Genomic DNA, 23,847 nt, shown 5'->3' with positions numbered 1-23,847 from the left:
TACCGATAAGCATTCCTGTACATATTACAGAGATGTTGTGCTGCTTTACTAATTAATATTTACTGCGTGCTTTGAGATATGTAGGTGGGAGGTACTATAGAAGAACAAAATGTTGCCATGAAAAAGAAGAATAGAAGTGATTTAGAATGCTTTCTATTCTACTCTCCTAGTTAGTCTACACTGGGGTCCCTGTGCTTTTCCCATCACTGCAATCTGTGTGTCCCTTTAGGTAATGCATTAATATAACCAACATGTCACATGTAGGTCACTTTTTCTTCCATGTTTCTTTTTAAATGTACGGCTTTGGATAAACACCTACAACTGATACTTCACAAAGATCAGAAGTTGAGAGAAATATTCCCAGCCCCTCCACTCTTGGTTTTCAAACAGCCCCCCAACCTTGCCCACCTCATTGTCAAAAGCAACCTCTCTGCACTGCCCAATAGACATCAAGTAGGACATGGCCTTGCTTTGGCAAGAAATGCTTCACCCGTTATCGCACCTCCACTTGACTGCTACTGCTGTCAACACTCCTCATATAAGGAAAAAAAAAATGCAGAACCCATGCCCTACCCAAAGTATGATATATTTGATCCAATGTACCAAGTGCTGTCACAGAAGCTATATGGGTGAAATTAAATAGCAACTATGTGCCAGAATGAACTCTCTCACACAAAAATATAGAGGATGGAGACACACACTATTAGGAGCACATTTCTCACACAACAATCACTATTTCTCTGACCTCACTATCCTTTTGCTCAAGAGAGATCTACCTAATGCCTTGGGAACAAAAATGCATAAACTAGCTGGACACTAAAGGCATTTTTACACATGCTCTGGGGGTTGGGAGGAAGTGGGTGAATCATAGGACAGGAAGGACTTGCAAGATCATCAAGTCCAGTCCCCTGCCATGGGCAGGAAGTTATTGGACTCAGGCAAGCTCAACAAGGTGCTTGTTCCAGTCTCACCTTGAACACCTCCGAAGATGGTGACTGTACCACTTCTGCTGGGAATGTATTCCAGATTCTGGTAACCCTTTCAGAGAAAAAAGATTTTTCTTATATCCAGCCTGAATATACCTTCTATTAGCTTATGCCCATTGGTCCTCATCTTCCCTTGAGGTGCCTTCCTGAAGAGTTGCTCCCCTAGATCTTGATACTCACCCCTGACGTACTTGTAGGCAACTATCAAGTCACCTCTCAGCCTTCTCTTACTCAGCCTGAATAGGCCTAGTTCCTGCAGTCTTTCCTCATTGGGCCTATCCTCCATGCCTCTAATCATATGGGTGGCCCTTCTTTGTACCCTTTCAAGCTTATCCACATCCTTTTTGAAGTGCAGTACCCAGAACTGGACATAGTATCCCAGCTGTGGCCTCACCAACATTGAGTAGAGAGGGAGAAGCACATCCCTGGATCTACTGGCAACACATCAGCTGATGGACACCTGAGTTCTATTTGCCTTTCTGGCAACTTCATTGCGCTGTTGGCTCATGTTCATCTTCTGGTCTATCGTGATCCCCAGGTCCCATTCAGATGCTGTGCCAGTCAGTGGACCCTCCCCCACTCCCATTTTGTAGTGGTGGTGAAGGTTTGTCCTACCCAGGTGAAGAACCCTGAATTTCTCCCTGTTAAACCTCATCTGATTCCATTCAGCCCATAAATCCAGTCTGTCAAGGTCATCCTGGATCTTTGCCCTATCCTCTGATGTGCCCGTGTTTCCCCATCGCATAGTATTATTTGCAAGCTTAATCACTGAGCTTTTCACCCTATCATCAAAGTCATTAATAAATATCTTAACGAGCACAGGTCCAAGCACTGATCCTTGGGGGACACCACTGGAGGTGGCCCCCCAGGATGTGGCCAATCCATCTATTACAACTCTCTGGGATCTGCCTCTAAGCCAGTTGTCCACCCACTTCACTGTAGACTGGTTCAGCCAAGTACCCCCTAGTTTGGTTGGGAGAATCCCATGGGAAACAGAATCAAGGGCTTTACTGAAGTCTAAGTAAATGACATCAACCTTGTGTCCCTTGTCCAGATGTTTAGTTACCTGGTTATAGAAGGACACCATGTTTGTCAGGCATGACCTACCCTTGACAAAGTCATGCTGGTTGTTTCTTAACACCAGCTTGTAACTGATGGCCTCCTTAACACATTTTTCAAAAATGTTACCCACGACCGAAATCAGACTGACTGATCTGTAGTTTGCAGGGTCATCCCTCTTCCTTTTCTTGAAGATGGGCACCACGTTGGCCCTCCTTCAGTCATCAGGGACCACTCCTGAGTTCCATGACTTTTCATACAACTTTGCCAGTGGTGCTGTTATAAGCTCAGCCAGTTCTTTCAGGACTCTCAGATGAAGGTCATCTGGCCCAGCAGACTTGAAAACATCCAAGTGTTGTACGAGATCCTTCACCTGTTCAAGGCTGATTAAATATATTCTGATGTCTTCCTCATATTCCCTGGTCCTCTGGTCAGGTGAACAGCCCCCATTTGATTTAAGGAATAGTGATGTGAAGTAGGTATTTAAGAGTTCTTCCTTTTCACGGGGCTTGACTGTGGGCTGCCTCTGAGTATTCAGTAGGGGCCCCATAGTGGAGCCTGATTTTTTTTCTTGCTCCATATGTAACTATAGAAGGACGTTTTGTTGTCCTTTATTCTGGTTGCCAGCTTTATCGCCATGCCTGCCTTGGCTTTTCGTGTCTTGCATCTGTAGGGCTTGGTGACATGGGTGTATTCCTCTCTGGTTGCTGAACCATTTTTCCATTGCTTGTATTCTTCTTCTTTCTTTTTCCACAGTTCCCTAACATCCCTGTTGAGCCAAGTGGGTCTCTTAGCTCCTTTCCTGCTTTTTGCCCATGTGGGAATGGCCTGTTTTTTGGGCAGTGAGAATTGTCTCCTTAAAGAAGCACCATTCCTGAACTCCCAAATTGTCCAGTTGCTGGTTTCAGAGGGCCTCTCCAACTAGCTTCCTGAGTTTGCCAAAGTCTGCCTTTTTGAAATCTAGGACTGCTGATTGTTTTCCTAGTCTTACGGTGGATGGTGAATCTAATCGGATTGTGATCGCTGTCACCCAGAGTACCACCAATCCTCATGTCATCTATTGTGTCCTCCCCTTTGGTCAGCATTAAATCCAGAGTTGCTTTACCTCCCAGAAGGAGTGCCAGTTCCTCCTATTTATTTCCCATGCTTCTGGCATTCCCTTAAATTGAGTTGTCCTCTAGCCACCTCAGGTTTCCTGTCATGCTGCCAGCGCCTCAAGATGCCAGTACTTATCTGGCTGTCCATTGCTTGAGTACCCTCCTGTGTGTCATTGTGGCTAGAGGATTTGGTATAGCAGCTGGACTGTGGCAGGGCACTGTTCGTGCCTGCCACTTTAAGGGCCTGAAGACAGCAGCTGGCAGGTGTCTGATTAGGGCAGTCATTTTGGATTCAAGGCTGCCCATATAAACAGGGCTTTTTGCTGCTGGAGGCCAGGCAACAACATCGCCTGGCTGCAGGGCTGCTGGTATCATCTGGAGGTAAGGGAGAAGCTGTAGGGGATGGTCAGGAGGCTCTGGGTCCTGGACATAACCTAAAACTGCACCCTGCCGGGAGTGGGTGGCCACAGGGAAATTGGCCCCGAGAAGGGCCCGTTACAGGGACCTTCTCCTCTGCCCCCAGAGGTGCCTAGTTTAAAGCCCTCCTCAGTAAGCTGGCAATTCTTGTAGCGAAGAGCTTCTTTCCTCTGGTTACAAGATGAATACCATCCCTAGCATGTAGATCACTGAAGTTAAACTGTATACCAAGGACAAGGTATCCAAAGCCCACCAGTGACAACATGTCCTAAGCCTGTGGTTGACTTCCTTGATGCGCTCCCCCCTCCAATGGCCATGACCTTTGACTAGGAGGATTGAGGAGAAGACCACTTGTGCTTCTGGTTCCTTGAGCTTCACCCCCATGGTCTTGTAGTCTCTCATGATTTTCCTGAGGCGACTTCTCACCATCTCATTGCTGTCCATGTAGACAAGGAGCATGGGGTAGTGGTCAGTAGGGTGGACCAGTTTAGGGATCCTCATCATAGTGTCTTTAATCCTGCCTCGTAGAAAGCAGCAGCCCTCTTGAGCAAAGGGGTCTGAATGGCAGATGACTCCTTCCAAGCCCCACATCAGGGAGTCTCCCATGACAATCACCCTTCATTGTTTTCTTGCTGGGGTCGTTTGATCCTGTCCTGTCTTCAGTGCAGCGGGCTCATATGCATCTTCTGTTGATGGTGTGAGAGCTGCATTATTGGTGGAGCAACTGAAGCATGTCATGGCTTCAGACCTGACATGACCAATTTCCACTCACTATTGGTTGGGGTATCTTGTTCAAGCCCACTCATCTGCTTGGTCTCCATGGCATCCTTTTTCAGATGCAGGGCCTGGCAGTAAGCATCAAACTCTGCCTCATGTTCCTGATGATTGCAGCCTGTTCACCTCCTGGAGCTCCCTCACCTGGCAAAAGTCTCCACCAGTTAGCACATTCCACAAGGGGGAGTGCTTGTGCCCCTGGTCCCAGTATCAAGCAGACATTCCAGGCAGACCCTGCAGCCTGGAGTCCCGTGGCTCCCTAGGTGCTTGTCTAAGTAGGAGACCAGGTGGGACCCCCATGTGGTCCTTACCAGCTGCTCTGCTGCTGGTGGTGCTGCAGCTTGGCAGGCAGTTTTGAGTAGTTGTCTGCAGGGGGATCCCCTGGCTTCCTGAGAAGCTGGGGGATTCCCCTGGATCCCTCTCCAGAGGGGGGGTTGGTCCCTTGTTCCCTTTACCTGAGGTCCGGTGCTTTAATTAGAGCAGTTCTGAGAGCTGCTTTATTTAAAGCACCCACAGGGTCACATGTATCAGCATCCCCATGCTTCAAAACAGTGGCAGGGGTGCTTTAACTAAAGCTCGTTCAATGAGCTTTAGCTAAAGTGCCCCCACCACCATTTTGAATTGTGGGGATGCTGATGCACAAGATGCAGAGGCTGACTGGAGCATGCTCCAGCAGGCTCAATTAATCAAGTCTGCTCCAACACAAGTCTGCTCCAACGCACTGTAATTACAGTGCATTGGAGTCATCTCCCTGCAAATGTACAGGCACCCTAAGAACCAAGGACTAAACATTGATACTAGTGTTATGGCACATTACATTTTATCTAACTCCTGAATTCTTTCTACAAAGGAAAGCTGAGAATGATCCTCCTTCCTTTTGATAAGCCTTGATCTCCCAGTATTCAGCTTCTTTTCTTCTGCTCATTATTTGTCTGCTACTCCAGGGAATTTCTCTCACTCTCTCCCCACTGCTGTTTTTTTACTATGGTGTGCCTGGGTCCTTATGATCAGATCTGAGGAAGAATGTCTTGCATTAAAAAGCTTATCTAACTTTATTTCACCTATATAGTGGGCATATCTACACATGCATTAATGTACCATTATTACAGTGCATTGTTTAGTTCCTGTAATAACAACAGGTATTGACTTAATGCACCATAACTGGCACTGCTGTGCAGTAGTGCTGGCACATGTTTTTTAGGTGATGCTAATGTGTAGTGGGCTAATTCTACTGCGCATTAGTGCATTAGCACAGCTTTTGCCATGACACGATAATGCACAGTATAATTAATCTACTGTGCTTTTAGTGTCTCATGTAGATGCATCCATTTAGTCCAATAAAAGATATCACCCTAAGAAATGTTTGCTTCTCACACAATTTCTAGACATTTATGGCTACAACATCATTCTTACAGCTCTAGATAATAACTTTGAAGCTGCTACTCTCCTAAAATGTTTTGCCCAGTTGCAAATAATACAACACTTCACATTTGTGATACAGCTTTATAGTGGGCAGCAAACATTATTATCATTACATAACACAGGTGGGGAAACCAAGGCACAGAGAAGCTAAGTGAATTTGCAAAGGTCACCTGAGGCCCTAGCCATCTGGACCAGCATGACTTCTTGTAGGTCAGCATGGGAGCAGCTCAAACAGGGGCTGTAGGTGGTGGGCAGGATGCTGGTAGAAAAAAACAACACCCTGGATAATTTAATAGCAGTAGAATAAATTCATATATTTTTGTATTGTGGTTAGTGCAGAAGTTAAATATTTTCCTCCTTTTATCAAAGTACCAACCAGCAGAACTATTTAGAGGGATTAACTGCTAGACCTAGAATGTCTTAAACTCAGTGTAGTCAGGCCAAGTTTTTCTTGCTTTTAATTCTAAATTTCAGATAAAGCCAAAGCTGGTGGAGCACTGAATGTAATCTGTAGTCCTTATCAGAAAGCTTTGAAGGATTCTACTTTCTCATTATGTAGGACACGTGGTTTATTTATCACAATGATGAGTATGCTAGTTGTTTATAAAATAAATCCATAAAATAGCTGAAATGTTTAAGAGGAGGTGGGATTTTGAGTGCAACTCAGTCCCAAATGAGCATGTGATTTAAATGAGTGCAGAGACCTAACTGTGAATGACCATCTAGAAGGCTTATACCAACCCTAGTTTTTCAAAATTATAAATAATTTCTGTTGGGGTTGTTCAGTACCACTTTGATTTAGGAAAACATTTTTATATTCACTCTGAATGACAGGATTTAATAAGAGCTGCCACACATTTTTAGCCTGCTCATCTGTTTGAGTTTTGAAATGCAGTATTGAATTTTGATTTCATTAGTGATTTGAAAGCCAGCTAAATATTAGTTAAGAGTTTTTCAAATACGTAGGAGTCCCTGGAGTGAAGGTTCTATGGATCAATAGCACAGTTATTTTTTCAAATGAAATCATTTTACTCTTAGACACATTTATTTTATCAGAAGATAAATACTTATGCATTTCAACTGTAGATCAAACTGCTATTGTCTTTTATTTACACTGTAAGTAGAAGCTGCTAAATAAGAAAATTAACTGTGCTCTAACTACTCTGAGTCCTGACTTCCAGTCCATTGCTCTGAGGGTCTGTGGTCAGTTCTGTACTGACTTGCTTCAAGACTTTAGGCAACTGTTTGTAATTGTATGGTGCCTGTTTCATCCTCTAAAAATGGATGAGTAATATTGACCTCAGGGATATTGGGGACTTACTTAATGAATGTCTATAAAATACTTTGGGATTCCAGGATAACAAGTATAAAATAAATACAAAATACCAAGTATTTTCCTTACCCATTCCTGGTTGATATTTCTGCATATTTTATATTGTCCAGTACAAACAACTTGATTGTTTTTACCTAATTGCTTTTCTCCCATTGGACTGGGAGATCTTAGCAAAATCCATCTAGAGCTTCTCTCAGTTTTTAGTAGATGCAGGGTCCAGATTCTCCAAGGAGTATAGCTACCCACACAAATGGAAGGTGGGCCCCTAAATATCATTTGAGAATCTTAGCATGTCAAAAATGATGCACATATTTTCTCAGGCGGAATGAGATCCAGGGGTTAAAACAGGATACTTGTAATTTGGCATTACTGGATCTGCTACTTGTTGCCGCCGATTTTAAGCAAGTTGACTGCTCATGTTGTACCTCCATTTCCCTCGTTATAAGAGGTACATAATAGTTACTTACAGAATAGCATGTGTGAGAGCCGCAGAAAAGGGGTAGTCCTGGAATGCAGGCACGTTCTCATTGTAGCCACATCCTTCCTGTGGGGTGACAGAAGTGTCCATATGGAAGGTACTCCTTATATGGCAACTTACTGACCCATGGGGAGGAGCAGCTTGTCTTCTTTGGACTCTGCCCTAATGTGCAAGAAGGACAGTATCTAGGGAAGCTGTAAAATCTCTTTCATCAGTGGTTTTCAAGAAGAGGCTGGATAAGCACCTGTCTGGGATGTTTCAGGAAAAGCACATCCTGAATTCATGGCAGGACCTGGTGTTGATGACCCTTGAGTCTTTTTCAACCTTATGATTCCAGGAGCTGCCTTTCCTATAGGTGAATGGCTGTTCATGGGAGGAGGAAGCATACATCAAGAGCCTGCTTTTTCCTGCTGTGTTACTGGAAGATCCATTTATACCAGTGCAAAGAGGGTATATGAAGTCCACTACTCTGATTTACCCCAGTGTTACACAGGTATAGATGCCAATACAAATTGCAAGAGAATTTGCCTCCCTTCCAAAATCACCCAGAATAGGAATAAAGAAATCTGACATCATAGATTTGGGGGTAACTTTTGAGCCTCCTCTCTACTCTTATTAGTCATGACAGATGAATCTACTTTCCACCCTGAAGAGGTCAGGGCAATGGCCTGGGTCTGAAATCTCTCAAGAGGTGCAGTAGGCTACTCTTCGAGCAACAAGCATGGCATCAGATTTTCTTTTGCTATTGGTTTCTTCTCTCCATTTCATTTGAGAGGCAAGGTTGGCAGCAGGAAGACTTTCTAGCTGTTACATGCAACCAGGGTTTGCCTGCTTCGGTGGGTGGTATGGATGCATGCACATATACAGCATAGTGATGGCAAGATCCCCCACAAAATTGAGTCCTGATGGTAACATCCTATTGAGATAAGCAGGCCTGTGCACACCTGCTCAGAGATATTTTTCCAGGCTATCTGAAGGCTCAAGCAGCTATCTCTGAATAGTTGAATATACTCTTGGTATATTTTCAAACATAATTTTTGCAACCATCAAGCCTAAAATAAAAGCTCCTTTTCTAAACTCATTAGATTGTCATGAACTTACCACCAAAGTAGCAATATTTTGGGACATTCATGGAATATCAAGCATAGATGGTTTCTTGAAGTGCATTTACTGATATAGGTGTGATCTTTATTTGTTGCTAATGTTAAGCTGTTTAGATTTGCTATATAGTGCTGAGCCTCTATCGCTAACTAATATGAGGCTCTGTTTAGTCTTATCACTTTTTTTTATATGTATGAATTACAGGATTTGATATTTTTGTACTTTTATACAGTAGTATGGCCAGGATAAAGCAATATGGCAATGAATAAATTAAGTGTTACTCTTTCAAGCAGGGCTGTCCCACTTCTAAGTGCCCAGGGACCACAGCCCCCCTTCCCCCACCCCGAGCCATATCAGTGAGAGCCATGTACTATGTGGGCCATAGTGAAGAATATGGGTCCTTGGGCTGCATGCCATGTAGACAACCCCCTGTTGTACCATGTACCCGTGTGGGCACTCCCAAACTGCAGCACTGCATGCCTATGACTAGCCCCTGCTGAACGGCTGCACCATGCACCTGTGCAGCCTCAGGCTCATCCTCAACTTGTGCCATGCTACATTGCAATACCCTGCCCTCAGGAGCCACTGCAGAAAGTGAAAGCCAGAGGAGAGAGAGGAGCCCAGAGGCTACAATAGCAGCAGGCAGAAAAGGGGACACACACATGCACGTGCGCGCGCACACACACACACACACACACACACACACACACACACAACTTAACCCCTTGTGGGATGCATGCAGCCCATGGACGTAGGGAGGCCATCATAGAGGATATTTCTGTTTTCTGCTACTCTGTCCTTTGTCCTCTAGTTATACGAAACCCGACACCTTATGTCCTCTATTTTTCTTTAAGACAAAAATAGAGGACATAAAGGCATCAGGTTTCATATCACTGGAAGATAGAGGAAAACCAGACTGTCCTGTATGATGGCCACTCTACATGACTGCACCCCTTCCCCTGCTCAGACTTAGTACTGGCTGTGACTGTGGACTACAAATCCCAGAGGCACCTGGAAACAGGAAAAGGCAGTGATGAGAAACCCTGCAGAGTCCTGCTGCTGTAATTCTGAACTGCAAATCACAGAGACCTCAGAGGCAGCAGGAAGAGGAAATGAACACACAGTCAGAAAGCTGTGGTCTAGTACCCCTGGCTTCTTGCCTGAGCCACTGCAGGCACGTGGATGCGCTTCCTGAATCAAAGACAAATGTCTGCTCACTTCTGTTTCAGTTTAATCTGTGCAGTATAGACTAACCTGGAAAGACTTCAATTCAGCCTCAGACTTTTTGACTGTCTGTACCTAGTCTTTAGGTGCAAGCCTAATTGTCTAGAGTAGGGTTGTTGGGTTGCATCCATGGGCCATTGCATGAGGGTTCAAATGAAGATGTTTCAAAACCTAGTGTCTTCTGTAACTTGTGTCTGTGCTGTCTGCCAGACTGTAGCTGTTTTCAGAATATGAAGGAGGAAAGGGAGCAGAGGAGTTCAGTCTGCGGGGTTTTCAGCCCCCACTGAAGGGTGGGGTGGGTGCACTGGAGCCCCCGCAAGGTTAACCCATCCAGTTAACCCACCCTCACTTTCTAGTGCAGGTTGGAGAACCCCTAGAAGAGCTCCCTCAACTTCCTTTCCCTACTCCCATTCTGATAACAGCACAGGGTCACAGGGAGGAGGGGCCATTTTAGGGGAAACTGGCTGCAGGTTAGAGCCAGCAGCTAGATTCCCATCTCCCCTGGAATCAACAGTGAACTTCTGTTTGTTCAATGGGACTGTTGTAGCTCAGAACATTTCCTGCAAAGCCTTCTTAGTTATAGTTGGCAGCTGCACTTCTATCTGTGCCCTAACTTCCTTGAAGTGAGTGGAGGTGCACTTGCCTACAACTCATTTAACTGCAAGGAGAATCAGGATTAGAACATCTTAATTGGGGAAGAAAATAATTCAGAGATTAGGCCATTTTATAATTTACCTGTTTTAGAAATCAAACCTTTTTTGAGCATTAAAGGGATTTTTTTTTGTCTTTATAGAATGAGATAGAATAGATACTAGTCTTTTTTCTCAAAGAATTTATGAAACTAAGTGTATGCCCCCCAGAAAGATTACTTTCAAAGGTTTGCTCAATTCTACTGTACCTTGTTAGGATTGGTACCAGTTCTGCAATCTCAATTCTATACTTTTCCTCAATCAGCATCTTCAGTATTTACACATAATTTGGAGCACTTGTAAACATGGACCATTAGCCAGCCCTCAGTCCAGTATTTCACGGGAAGAAAGGTCTCATGTAACAGGAAGAGGCTGAAGTGCAATAGTAGAGCAATTTGTCTCAAGAAGCAGGAGAAATACCAGGGGGAAGCACATAGATAACAGAGTAGCTTAGGTCTCCAGAAGGCAGGTTTGAAGTTGCAATCTAGACTTATGCTAGGGGATGCCCCCAGTTTTGGTAGTGCCCTTGTTTTGCCTACTCTGTACCTGTGGCATGTGGTAGGGCAGTGGTGCTCAACATTTTTGGTCACCAGGCCAGATGAGCAGTGCTGTCTGCAGCTGGACCCAAAGGATGATTCTGATCCAGCATGGGGTGGTTGCAGCAGGGCCCCATCCTACTATGTGGAGGGGCACAGGGGGCATCCTGGCTCCAACCTGGCCCTATGAGGGTGGGGAGGAGGCATGGCCCAGCCCCGCCCTGGCCCTGTGGAGCAGGAGCAGGAGCAGGAGCAGGAGCAGGAGCAGGAGCAGGAGCAGGAGCAGGCATGGCCTGGCCCTGTGGAGGAGGACAGGAGGCTTGAGCTGGCCTCAACCTGGCCCCATGGGGAAAGGGAAAGTGGCTCAGCTCAATCCAGCCTGGGTGGAGAGGTATGGCCTGACCTCATCCAACTATGGGGTGGGGTGGGGAGAAGGGGGCATGACCCGGTCCCCCAACCTGCTGCACAGGGCTTGGGGTTTGGGAATTTGACAGAAGGGGAGGGAGGCCATATTGCCGCTGCTCCCCTGCCGTCAAATTTCCTGATATGTGGGGAGCCCTGTAGGGTGGAGGTTAATCATCCCTGTGGTACAGTGGTCTTGCTATTGGTGGTCCTGTGCCTTTTATTTGTGGTATTTAGAGTAGCTGATTTTTAGGGATTTGGGGTGAATGGCTTACTGCAAATAGAGAGGACTGTACGTGATAGCCCAGGAGACTCCTTTCAGTCCTAAAGTTCTCAGTAAGTCAGCTTTAAATCAGTCCCTCATCATTTGTGTTGCTAGCAGAATTGTTCCCTGGTGATGCTGCAGGAAATCAGTAAGTCTTAACTGTTCCAGCACAATGGGCTGCTAAACTCAGGATGACTTTTGACTTTGACATATTGTTAGGATTGCAATACATTTATTCAGGTTGAATATTAGGGAGCAGAATAGGTGTCCATTCATTATGACCAAGAGTCTTACACATTACTGAGTCATCGAGAAGCAAAGCTGGAAAGGACTGCCAGAGGCCATCTATTCCAACCCTGTGCCTGAGGCAGGATCATCCCTATTCAAACCATTTTATATAAACTCTTTGTAAACCAATTAGGAAAAAACTATACAGTCTACCCTGACACAACCCAAGATATAATACCCTAACTTGCCAAGCATAAAGCAGAGGGACCACAGTGGCCAACATCCTGCTGTTGAAAGGGTTGTTAAAATAAGCTTGAGAAATCCCATGTCCCCCTGCTACAGAGGAAGGCAACCCCCCCTCCCTCACAGTCCATACCAATCTGACCATGGAATAAAATTATTTCCTGACCCCCAATATGGTAATCTGAGCCTGAGCAGACAGGCAAGACCCTTTAACCAGGAGCCTCCAGGTTTAAGTCCCAGAAGGAGCACTGGCACACCTCAGTCAAAATCCCTAGCTTTGGCTTCAGCCAACACCTGATGCCTCTAAGGAAGGATTTAAAGAAACCCTGACACATCTGGCAGCAGAAAGGGAAAAACACATCATTCTCAATCCTATGCAAAGCCAAAAGTATGGGAAAAACCTGTAATAAAATAATAGGCATAACTACACTTACTTCATCGCTGACCAGTAGCTGCACAACCATCTCAAACACCTCCACTGATGCAGAGCCCGCAACTTGCCTAGGCAGTCTAGTTTACAGTCTCACAGTTCTAACAGTGAAGAAATTTTTCTCCATATCAAATCTAAACCTACTTTGTTGTAACTTCCAGCTATTGGTCACGGGATATGAGCAAACAGTCAAGAAACCACTGAAGCACTTCCTTTGTTGTTTACATGATCTCATGGGAAGCTGGTGGGGCGTATGAGAGAATACACGCGTTGCTCTCAAGAGCTTACAGTGTAACATTAAGATAAATAAAGACAAAGGTGATGTGTCTGTGCATGACAGAGAGAAGAATGAAGACAGGGATGTGAAAGACAGATGTGACTAAGAAGTACCCTGTGTTTTCCACACGCCCTTGTGAGCACCTCTTTAGATGTTAAAGATGGGCAGATGTGCAACTTTAGATGCAACTTTCAGAAGACAACCTCCAACAGAGCATGCATTGTTTGTGCAATTTCTTGTGTGCACTCTTCTTGTTCATGTTACCATGAGACTCCCTGTGCACCAAATTTCGTCTGAATGACACATTGCACAGGAATGGGTTTTGCGTTTGTAGGTTCCATCATCCATCTGAAGTAATGGTAGTACACAAGGGTTGTGCCCATGTTTACCCAAGCATAAGGATGTGCATTTTAGAGAGTGTGTTGAAACTGCCCTTAAGTATTTCATAAAGAGAGGAAATACTCTAATTAACATTAACAGGTTTGGGGGGTGGCCAAATGATTCGATGCAGATTGACAGTTTGCTTCCAGGATGCAGCTCTGATTAATCACTTTCTGCCTGCTACCCACGGCAAGTGAAGATAAACCACTATCTGTTGTACAGAGACAAGGCTTTTTGTGGGTGACATCTTTTCTTGGACCAACTGCAGGATAGAGATAAACTTAAACAAGCTTTTGAATGCAATGCATTCCATTTGAAGGCTGGTCAAAATCTATCCCAAGCATGCAGCTGCTCCAAGAAAAGACATCACTCACAAACACGCTTACCCCTTGCAGATTTCCTGGATCATTAAAGCTATAACATCACTCCAACACTACCAAACTGCTGTAAATTTAGCAACCAATAAATTGACATCAGACTTTCCCTTCTGTTTAACTTTTATTAAAAGAGGTGCTAAGGTACTGTACTGTATTCAGTACATCATATTTATTACCAAAATTAACAAATATACAAAACTTATACATGTGATTTTCTTACATCCATTTATTTGTTTATAATACTGCATTTGTTCAAGTAGGTTATCTACAGTATGTAAACATCCCTTGGATTGACCTCACACAGATTAGGAAAGCCCATCTAACCCATGTATTTACCAAATATATTTTCTTTTTTATTTGGCTTTCATTGGTAGCATCTAATCTTCACATTTGGCACGTGGAAGAGACATCTACAGTGCAAAAGAAGCAGATTTTTCTGGTTTCATTCTGAGCAGTTTAGCAGTGCCACAATTTTAAACAGCTGGGAGGAAAGTAAATTTACACTAATTTGATAAGAGATGGATTAGTATCAATGTCAATGACTTACAGAACAGCCATTAAATGGGAGCCCAAATTCAAGGGCAAGATGGAAAACAGAAAAAGTCAGCCTTGTTGCTGAAAGATTAAAAGGACTCTGTCAACCACAGAGTAAGGAAGCTTATTTATTATGAAGAACATGTCAGGATAGGATTCAAATTTCAATTTTCTGCTTTGTGTGTTCTTTTTTTTATTAGCAAATGTTATTTTTAAATAGGAAAGACAAAAAATTAACCATTGGGAGATATATATATATATATATTTTTTTTTGCTGGCAAAGTCCCTGTGAGTGGAAGATTACTATTGGAGTCTAAGGAACTTTGTACCCAGATACAGAGAACTCAGTAAGCTGCCATGTAAAAAATTAGGAGAGAGAAAAGCGTCTTTATAGTCCAGGAGTGAAGCTTTCAAACATAGCCCTAAAACCAAGAAAAACATTTTCTTCCTTTTGCTCTTCATTGTGTAAAAATTTAACTTAATTTAACTGAGTAAAGCTGATCCAGAGAGAGATTTGTTTACAGCCCTCTCCCCCATTCTCATTCAAGCACCGTATTGCTATTTTAGGAGGCCTCACCCATGTCCATGGAAGCATCTGATGAGAATGGACCTAGATTCGGATGTTTGTGTTGTGTAGAAAATGCTCTGAGCTCCTCTTTTGTTACCACAGAGCCCCACTGCCATCTGTGACACCATACATCTCGGCCAGCTTTTTAAAGCGAGGTCCCCAGTCTGTCAGGTAGTCGTAGCTCTGGTCTGAGTCTGTTGTGACTGACTGTAATGAGCTGAGTGACTCTGCTACTGAGCCATTCCCTTCAAACATGTACGTCTGAAGGGAGTCAAAGGGAGGAGCCCAAAGGTCCATGTCAGCTTCATACAGCTTGGCCAGCACATAGTTGTGGACGTTGCTATCCATCACGCATGTCTGAGGCACATATCTGGAGAGGCTCTCTATTTCAGGCATCATGTCCTGCCTGCTTTTCACCACCACCTGGGCCTCCCTAGGGTTCCACATAGCAGCAATATCAAAGGCCTCTGTGTCTTCCTCACCGCCTCCTTCGTCATCGTACCTGACAATATTTTCATGGATGTTCTCTTCTTCGTTGATGATGTACGGCTGTTTCCTGTGCCGCCTCATAGATAAGATGAGCAGCACTAGCACTGCAAGGATCAACCAAAACATACCCATGTCAGAGCAGTTTCACTGAGAAAAGAAACAAATGTGCATTTCTGATGAAAGGGATGCAGAAAGAAGGCAGCGAGAGTGCAAAGACCCTGCCATACTGCCCTGCCAATTAAATGGGTGGTTAAAACACTGACATGGTTAATATGTCACTTTTGTAGTGACAGTCACTCAAACGCTCATCTTCTTATTTATGGTAGAGATGCGAGTGCCCAGAAGTCAGAGACTTCTGAGCTTTGCGGAAGTGGCTATAGATGGGAACCAAGGAAAGAAATGTGGATTCTGAGTATGAATAACATGGGAAATTGAGGCACTAGATTTAAAAAGTGCAGACTTCTGAAGGGGAGGGATGCTGACAGCTAGACCCATAAGTAAATCTGGTAGTTTGGGTCTGGCTAATCTACTTCCTTTCTCACATTAAGTCTCCTTGGTTTTCAGTGATACTTTGGGCAGAGGTAAGCTCTTTCAGCACCTGTGGCAGAGGGGTGGCAGGGGGAGCGGAGCGGGGGTGGATTATGCTGGCCATTGGAGTATAGAGGGGGGAGGGAGAATGGAGTAGGAGTGGAGTCTTACCTGTTGGGGCTCTCCTCATTTGGGCAGCAGTTGCTTCTGCTATGGTTGCTGCTGTAGCAGCATGGGCTCAAGCTGCTGGAGCTGAAGAACAGGCAGTAGCATGGCCCCCTGGGGGCTGTTCCTGGTTCCCCATTCACTCCCCATCCCCTTGCAGGGCTGTGCCTGCCATGGTAAAGCTTTCTAGAATGAAGAGGACCACACTGGTGGTCCCTCAAAGTCAGCGCCTGGGGTTGGTGCCCCACTGACACCTCCCCAGTTATGCGACTGCTTATGGGTACATCTATATGGAACCCACAGCAGAATAATGTAGTGATTCCTGTGTTCAGTTTAAATCAACTCAGATACTTGTAGAAGTCTAGCTATGGCAGTATATGGCTCAGCGCAGGCAACTGACTTTGCTTCTTAGATGGGTTTTGCAGCCTGCTCTAAGAATGCTAACTGGACTGGCATTTACAGGTGAAATTAAATGGGGAAAGGCATAATTGATATATTCTGACTAGGATTAGGAACTATTTAATTAGACTCACTGAGAAGTATGGTGTATTATTAACCTGAACAGAAAGCCATGCAGATGTGGCTACATTGCTTCCTGTATTAGAGCTTGCTCATTCTGAGCTATCGTGGGTATCTTTGAGCATCACAGCATGGCCAAATGCAGTTTTGACATGTGGGAAACTTCATTGTTGGAAATTTAGGGATCTATAGGCTTTAAGCACCTACAGTGCTGGTGGCAATTGAGTGGGGGTTTGGAAGGTCTAGAATTTGGACCTATGTGCCTCAGCCTCTTTGCACATGTGTCTCTTTGATACTTTTGAAATGTTTTACCCTTTAGTCTATAGCTGCTCAAACTCTGCCTCTGAAATGCCTGAGAAGGTGGCTATTATCCAAAAGCACATTTAGCAAATGGAGGAACAATTGGACCTTGACTCCTGTTGGTTACACTAACTGGTGCAGAATGGAGGAGGAATGGGCAGGGGGAAGGATGGGATACATGGAGAGAAGGCTTGGTGTATATTTGCATTGCTTTACATGCCCTCCTGCTTGTCCCCCCCACACAAATATCATGTAGTCACCACATCTGTGAGCATGCCTAAGACAAATAGCAGCACTGAGCATGCACTGAAAAGTGGCTACATGGCATTTTTCCAGTATATAGCTTGCATGGTGCCAGGAATGATTTGTCAGGGTGTGTTTTGCTGGCAATGCTATATGGTGCTTTCTGATGTAGTGTAGCCTACTAGCCATGCCCTGAGACATTCTCAGCATATTAGCTCCACTTAGAAACAAGAGTGAGGGGACTGTGTGAGTTGGCACATCTACATGAGATGCTGTATTGCTGTAGTGATGAGCTATGATGACGTAGCTCATCACCACAGTGACGTAGCATCGGTAGGCATGAACCATGATGCCACCACTAGTGTGCAGTAACAATGAGCTACTATGTAGTAGCTCATTGGTAGTGCGTAGTCGGGTCAGAAATGACCCATGTGGTGCTGGGACTGTGCAGTATCAGCAGTTACTGCGTAGTCGGGTACACGTGTAGATGTACCCACTAAATATATAGCACAGATTTTTTTTTTTAAAGGAGGCAGGTATTCAACATCTTGCAAAAGAACCTTGGAAACCTGCAGATATAGGTCCAAAGTAACCACATTTTATAATTCCCTAAGTTCATTTTTATTTCCTCCCACTTAATTGTGGATATGCGTCAAAGTTTGACTGTTTTACTGTGTGATGGCTGGACCTCTCTGCTCCTACAATCCCTCTTCCCTGACATAATGTCAGGGGAAAGGCTAAGTTTGATAGAGAAGAAGCTTCCATAAAAAGAAGGCAGGAGATTTTTCCTTTACATTGCTATGTGCCATTTTTACCAGCATTCTTTTTTTATTCCTCTCCCAACCCATGGGGCTAAGTGTTGCCCTTGTATCTCAAATAGCCAAGGTGAGTGTTGAAGGGGAATGAAGGCTTTACCTAACAAGACAAAGATGCAGGCCAGGATTGCAATAAGTGCGCCTCTACTTAGGCTGACGGGGAGGATGTAGGCCTCTGCATTGCAGGAGATCACCACACCATCATCATCACAGCTGCACACGTGAACAGTCAATGTGCTGGTGCTGCTCAGCCTGGGGCGCCCATTGTCGGTGATGAGGATAGGGAGGTAAAAGGTGTTCTGCTCATGTTGTCTGAAGCCAGATCGTCTGGTTAAAATCCAGGCAGTATTGTCTAGGGCAAGAAATTAACATAGTTAAGTACTTGCATATGGTGTAAACATTTTCAGCTGGAGATGCAGATTAGAAAAAAAAGTAGCAGCATCTTTGTTGCCCTCTCTTCTTCTCCTTTGTCTTTCACCAGTTTGTCACTACTCAGTATTTTGTCTCAGCCTCCCATCCTGATTCCACCAGCTTTTCAATGAGAGAGCATATAGGCCTGCAAGGCACACCTCGTGGACCTCTCTCACCCTTTGTGACAAAAAGAGCCCAGAGCAAATACTCAGCCTTCAGATCTTGCTACAATACCTTTCAGAAAGCAAGACAGAAATGAACAATTGAGAGCAACTTGTTGTCTCTGTTTGTTTCTGCTCAGCAGGCTTCACTGCTTTATGCCTCCAGTATAAATGCTGTGGAGACTTCTGTGTAACCCTTGTAGACATGCAGCATACTCTTATTTTTAATGTAGAGCTTGTTTTTTTTCCTCCTCTTCTTCAAGGCTGCTCAGATAACCTGGCCAGATCATTCTAAGGCATAGAATTCACATAAGATGAAAGAAACAAGATTCCCTGCTTTGATGGTTCAAAACTACAGTTGGTCAAAAAAAAATCACTGAACACTTCTCTATCAAGAAGTTCAGGCTATATCCACTCTGATGGATTTTTTGCTAGGAAAAATGCAACATGTTTCACACGAAGAACTTCAAAAAAACAATGTTTTGATTTTTTTTTCTGTTTCTATCCCTCTAGGTAAGACTATTTTATTTGTTATTATATTGTATTTGAACACATTATGCAAGTGTAACAAAATAAATAAAATAGTAAAGGTGAAACCAAATGCTTTGACAGGGCCAAATGGAAATGTTTTAGAACTTTTTTTTCCCCAACAGAAAACTTCTACTTGGCTTTTTCATTCCATTTTATAACAATTTGTAACAATTTTTTTAAATATCAGACTTGCCTGTAGAATGGAGATTCTAGTCCCTAACTAGCTCCACTCAGGACATGAAGCCCTCTCTGTCCCACCCCACCAACCCTTGTAAACTCCTCACAATCAGGGTTTCCCACTTAGAGAGGAGGAGGAGTTGGTCAGAAGAAGTGAGATGCATGTGGCAGTTCTTAGTTCTAGTTTCAGGCAAAGGAAACTCCTGTTGAAAAACAGTGCTAGGTTCTATTGAGACAAAATCTGTGGCATGTATGTTTTTCTGAAGGTCTATCACTGAATAGGAAGTCAGGGCAGCATTATTCCTAAACAGGCTGTGTTACTAGAAGCGAGAAATAATGTGATATGGTCTGACAGGAGGCTTGGCCCTCTATACGAACATTGAGATACCCATGTATGGACAGAACCATAGCTCCTTTTCTCTTTGGACCTCCAAATTTCATGATAGAATGATGCAGTGGGTTGTAGCTCATGCAATTTTCTACCTAACTTTGCTCCCGCCATCCATAATTGACTTAAAGGAAGTAATAAACTGATTATCCATGCTTTTGGTCTGTGTCACAGAGGGTGCATTTACACGTGCACTTTAATGCACAATAGCCTATTTTACTGCGCATTAAAGCATAACATAAAAACTGTGCTATTATGCTAAAGCACAGTAAAATAGGCTACTGTGCATTAAGTGTCACTTAAAAACCATGTGCATTCTTTACTGTGCATTAAGGAAGTATAATGTGCATTTCCTAAGTACGTCACATTGGAGGTACTAAATTTAATGCATTTTAGAAAAAGCACCTTAATGCACACGTAGACATGCCCAGACATCCTTAAAATGAAAGGTTGCTGTGCATTTTTGCTGAGTACAGTGAGTACTGGTAGTTAGATCTGGTAATACAACTTTCACTCAGAAAAAGTCTGGCAAAGATGGTGGTGGTTTAGGGGCTGGGAGAGAAGCAGGGGAAGGAACTGCTCTATTACTCACATTTTTCTGTCAGTAACAGTGGGTGTGTCTGCACAAGATCCTAACAGCACAGCAGCCTAATAATACTGTGCAGTAGCATACTGGGCAAAACCTGTGCTAATATGCTACTGTGCAGTAGCATTAGGCATAACCAAGTACTAAATCAGTGTGCAGTAACTGGTGCTTAGTGTCTGTAAAAACCCATGTGCCGGCACTACTGTACAGGATTAACAGTTAGTGCACATTGATTTAGTACTTGGTTATGCAAGTACTAAACTTAATGCACAGTAACTAGAGTGCATAAATAAACGTGTAAGTGCACCGTTACATTAGGAACTGGTATTAATTTATTCAATGCAAATACTTCACCTTAATCTAAACATCTGAACTATTACTGGTTGCACTATAGGAGTGAACTGTTCTTCAGTGTCTCAACACAATAGAAACAGAGTTTAGCAGCAAAGTCAAGTCTACCTGTAGCTTGCCAGAGATTCAGCTACAATTATGTGATAAGCACCATCTTTCATGCAGCAAAATTTGTAGCATTATTCTGGATGGCCAAAACTAATCCCTTTAACACTGAGGAGCTGTTAATATTAGGTTCCCACAAATCATTAAACTTCTAATCATTAGAAATCATGAGTTAATAAAGAAAAGGAAATTTGCTGGTTTTTTTAATTAGCTTTCTAGCTTTTGAGCCTAAACAGTCACACTTTCAGGCTTTTCCTTTGTATGTATGAAGGCTAGAAGCTCACTTTTCCCCCCTGAAAACTGAGATTCTTGTTTAAACATATGGATGTCTAGGAGCTGGGCCTTTGAGGCGAGAACACCATGTACCACCATAAAATTCTGAGAGGTGGCAACACTTACGATGCTGCACTGCTTACTGACTACACTTCTATTTGATAAAGCACAGCTTTTATCATGACAGGCAGATGCAGTCAGCAGAAGTAGGTGGCTGTCAGCTAGGGCCCATATGCACACCTATTGTAGAATTCCAGCCCTGTATTTCTTAGGAGTGCTGGATCTTGAAAGAAGGTTAGAAGCTGCAGGGTGTTTCTGCTCCAAGTCTCTTCCGTTGCACGCACTCAGGCCGCCTACTGGTCCTGTCTTATCTCTTCCCCAGCTACTGACACAATGCCTTTGTGCCATGGTTCTATGATAGCAGGTGGAGAAACTGGAGGAATGGCAAGGACCAGCCATCTGTCTGGATTTATGCTATACCAACAGATATTTCTGATGCATCTTGGCTTAAAAGGGTAAATTGTGCCATGGTTTGACTGCATACAAGTGCTACGAGCTGTTCCCGAGACAATTCTGTCTAAATGAAAGGGAGTAGGAATCCCAACTGCAATTCAGCTGGACCTTAACCTCATGCAAAGTTGTTCTGTACAGAGAATAAAACTCAGTTAGTTGAAGGGGGCGGGAATCGCACCGTATTTGTAAAAGAAGAATAAAACGAGTGTTTTTGTACAAAATTTGGTAATATTAGTAAGTGACCAACTGTAAGCATAGGTAACCTGAGTTCCTTTCCAGTCTGAAAATCAAGATTTCTATAATGATACATTAAAGGAGATTTTTTTTGTTGACTGGAGCTTTTTCACTTAGACGTCTCTTAACCATCCATGGAGATGTAGTTCTATTGGGTTCTTCTTGGCATCATGCTTCAGCTGCCCCTTTGGTTTGGTTTTGTTTTACATTGGGCAGGAATCCAGTTCTTCCTTAAAAGCTGCTGGACTAGTTGCATCGTAAGTCCAGTGTGTTTGTGCCAAATCCTGTTGTGATATGCCTTACCAAATGCCAATGAGATTTTGATGCTATGCCCTGTCACAAGCACATGGTAGCTTGCAACAGGGTTTGTCAGAAATTTGAATACCTCATTTTTCCTGAGTTGACATCTGCCGAACCCTCGCCCCTAAGAGAACTGAGCTGTTGAGTCTACCAAGGTCCCATAAAAATGGATGGTAAGAACACACAACTAGGATTTACATCACAACCTTGTGAGAATCAAATGCAGTTTCTTCACGTCACAGAGGTCTAGCCTGCAGTATTTATATACAGCACCAAGTGGAAACAAGTGTGTTGCAATGCAGGGTATGAGACTCTACATTCATTGCCAGCCCCTGAATGATCAGAAGGAGCACACAAGATATACCATCCTTTGAGATGTATCTCACTTAACGTGGCACAAAGGATCAAAGTGCATGTGTTTGTGTCTTTGTGCAAGTGCATGTGAGAGACAGAACTGCATTTGTTGGTTTCTTTCTGCTACATTGTGTGGGACAGAACAGTCATGCTGTACTCCCGAAGTCACAGAACAGAAGCACCAGTAGCTCCTAGAATGGCAAAAGCTACCTCTGCCCCACTGTGCTTCTTACTCATGACAAGGGATACTTTATCCCAGAATTTGTCTTGGCTTTTTTACAACTACAGTTATTATAGGTAATACAAAAACTAAACTTACCAGAAATGGGGAGAGAAAGCACAAGGAGGTGGCCAAAGTTGACAAAGAAAGAGGCAGTCAGTTTTGGGGAAGACATTTTTTTCAGCTTTTATCTCTGTCATCAAACAGAGATACGCTCTGATTTAAGAAAAGGGATCTTTAACAACCTGCCAATCACAGAGGCACCTTAAAATATAGAGGGGCCTTTTTTTATAACTGGTGATGAAAACCCACATACTGGTATGAAACTGGTACTTGTACCTATTTACTTTTGTTTCTTAGTTTTAATAACTAAAAGCTGGAATTCAAAGAGCATAGGGTCAGGAGAAGACCATATTCAAAGCTGCCTTGTGAATTCAGAAAACTATCTATTAGGCTGCAGTACTTTCTGTCCTGATGGCAAAAAAATAAAAAAAAAAGTCTTTTGTCTCCTGTAGAAGTAGTGATGGGTCCATTTCAGCATGCTCGATAGAAAGGGGAGGGATACTATACATGTGACGGAGCTGTGTTCCAACATGTGCTAATCAGCACATCCTGGAGCAGATTCGATTAATTGAGTCTGCTGCGAGTCTGCTGGAGTGTGCTAATTAACGCACTCCAGCAGCCTCCGCCTCATGTATTCAGTGTTCCCATGTTTCAAAATGATGGTGGGGGTGCTTTAACTAAAGCCCATTTGACGAGCTTTAGTTAAAGTGCCCCCAACCACCATTTTGAAGTGCAAGATGCTGAATATGTGTCATGCTGCAAGCACTTTAATTAGAGCAGCTCTTAGAGCCTCTCTAATGAAAGTTCCCCCCTTTCCCCACCCCAGAGTGTATGTATAGATGCCTGGGGTCTGCAGTCTGAAGAGCTATGTAATAAGCCAGTTGTAATTGTTGCTAGAGTTCTGCAGCTCTAATTACTCTTAATCCTTGCATTGGCTAACAATGTAATCAGACCCACAGCTAATTTGACTAGGTTATTCTCTTCCCCCAAATTGTGTGGTATTTGTCTAATGGCTAGTACACATCAATGTGACTCAGGAGTTCTGGGTTCTGACCCTAGTTTTGCCACATTGTGACTTTAGAGAGACATATGCTATTTTTCATTCTCATAATCTGTAAATGCCTTTGAGGTCCCCAGACAAAAATATGAGGTCTTTCATTTAAAGTTGCTGCTGAACTCCATATTGTGGTAGTAGTAAATTTTTGTGGTTTGGTATTTAATATGTACATTATGAATTTGTAACAAGTACAGGCATACTTGTTTTATTGCACTTTGCTTTATTGCGCTTCGCAGATATTAC

General features: G+C 43.6%; 1 protein-coding gene across 2 annotated transcripts in view; it reads right to left on the bottom strand.

The window, feature by feature from the left end:
* Positions 1–13,827: 13,827 nt before the first annotated feature.
* The window catches only part of CDH20 (cadherin 20), a 183,735-nt gene continuing 173,715 nt past the window's right edge, over positions 13,828–23,847 (bottom strand). For both annotated transcript variants that reach the window (XM_019542101.1, XM_019542109.1), the window contains exons 12-13: positions 17,981–18,232; positions 13,828–15,414 (exon numbers count right to left, since the gene is read on the bottom strand). In XM_019542101.1, coding sequence (XP_019397646.1) covers positions 14,915–15,414; positions 17,981–18,232 — 752 coding nt within the window. In that variant the 3' untranslated portion in view covers positions 13,828–14,914. The remainder of the gene's footprint in view (positions 15,415–17,980; positions 18,233–23,847) is intronic.

Source organism: Crocodylus porosus, unplaced genomic scaffold (genome assembly GCF_001723895.1).
Source record: "Crocodylus porosus isolate Cpor-Errol unplaced genomic scaffold, CroPor_comp1, whole genome shotgun sequence".
Classification (NCBI taxonomy): domain Eukaryota; kingdom Metazoa; phylum Chordata; order Crocodylia; family Crocodylidae; genus Crocodylus; species Crocodylus porosus.
The sequence above is the reverse complement of the archived record's forward strand: the minus strand, read 5'-3'. Positions and strand labels throughout refer to the sequence as shown.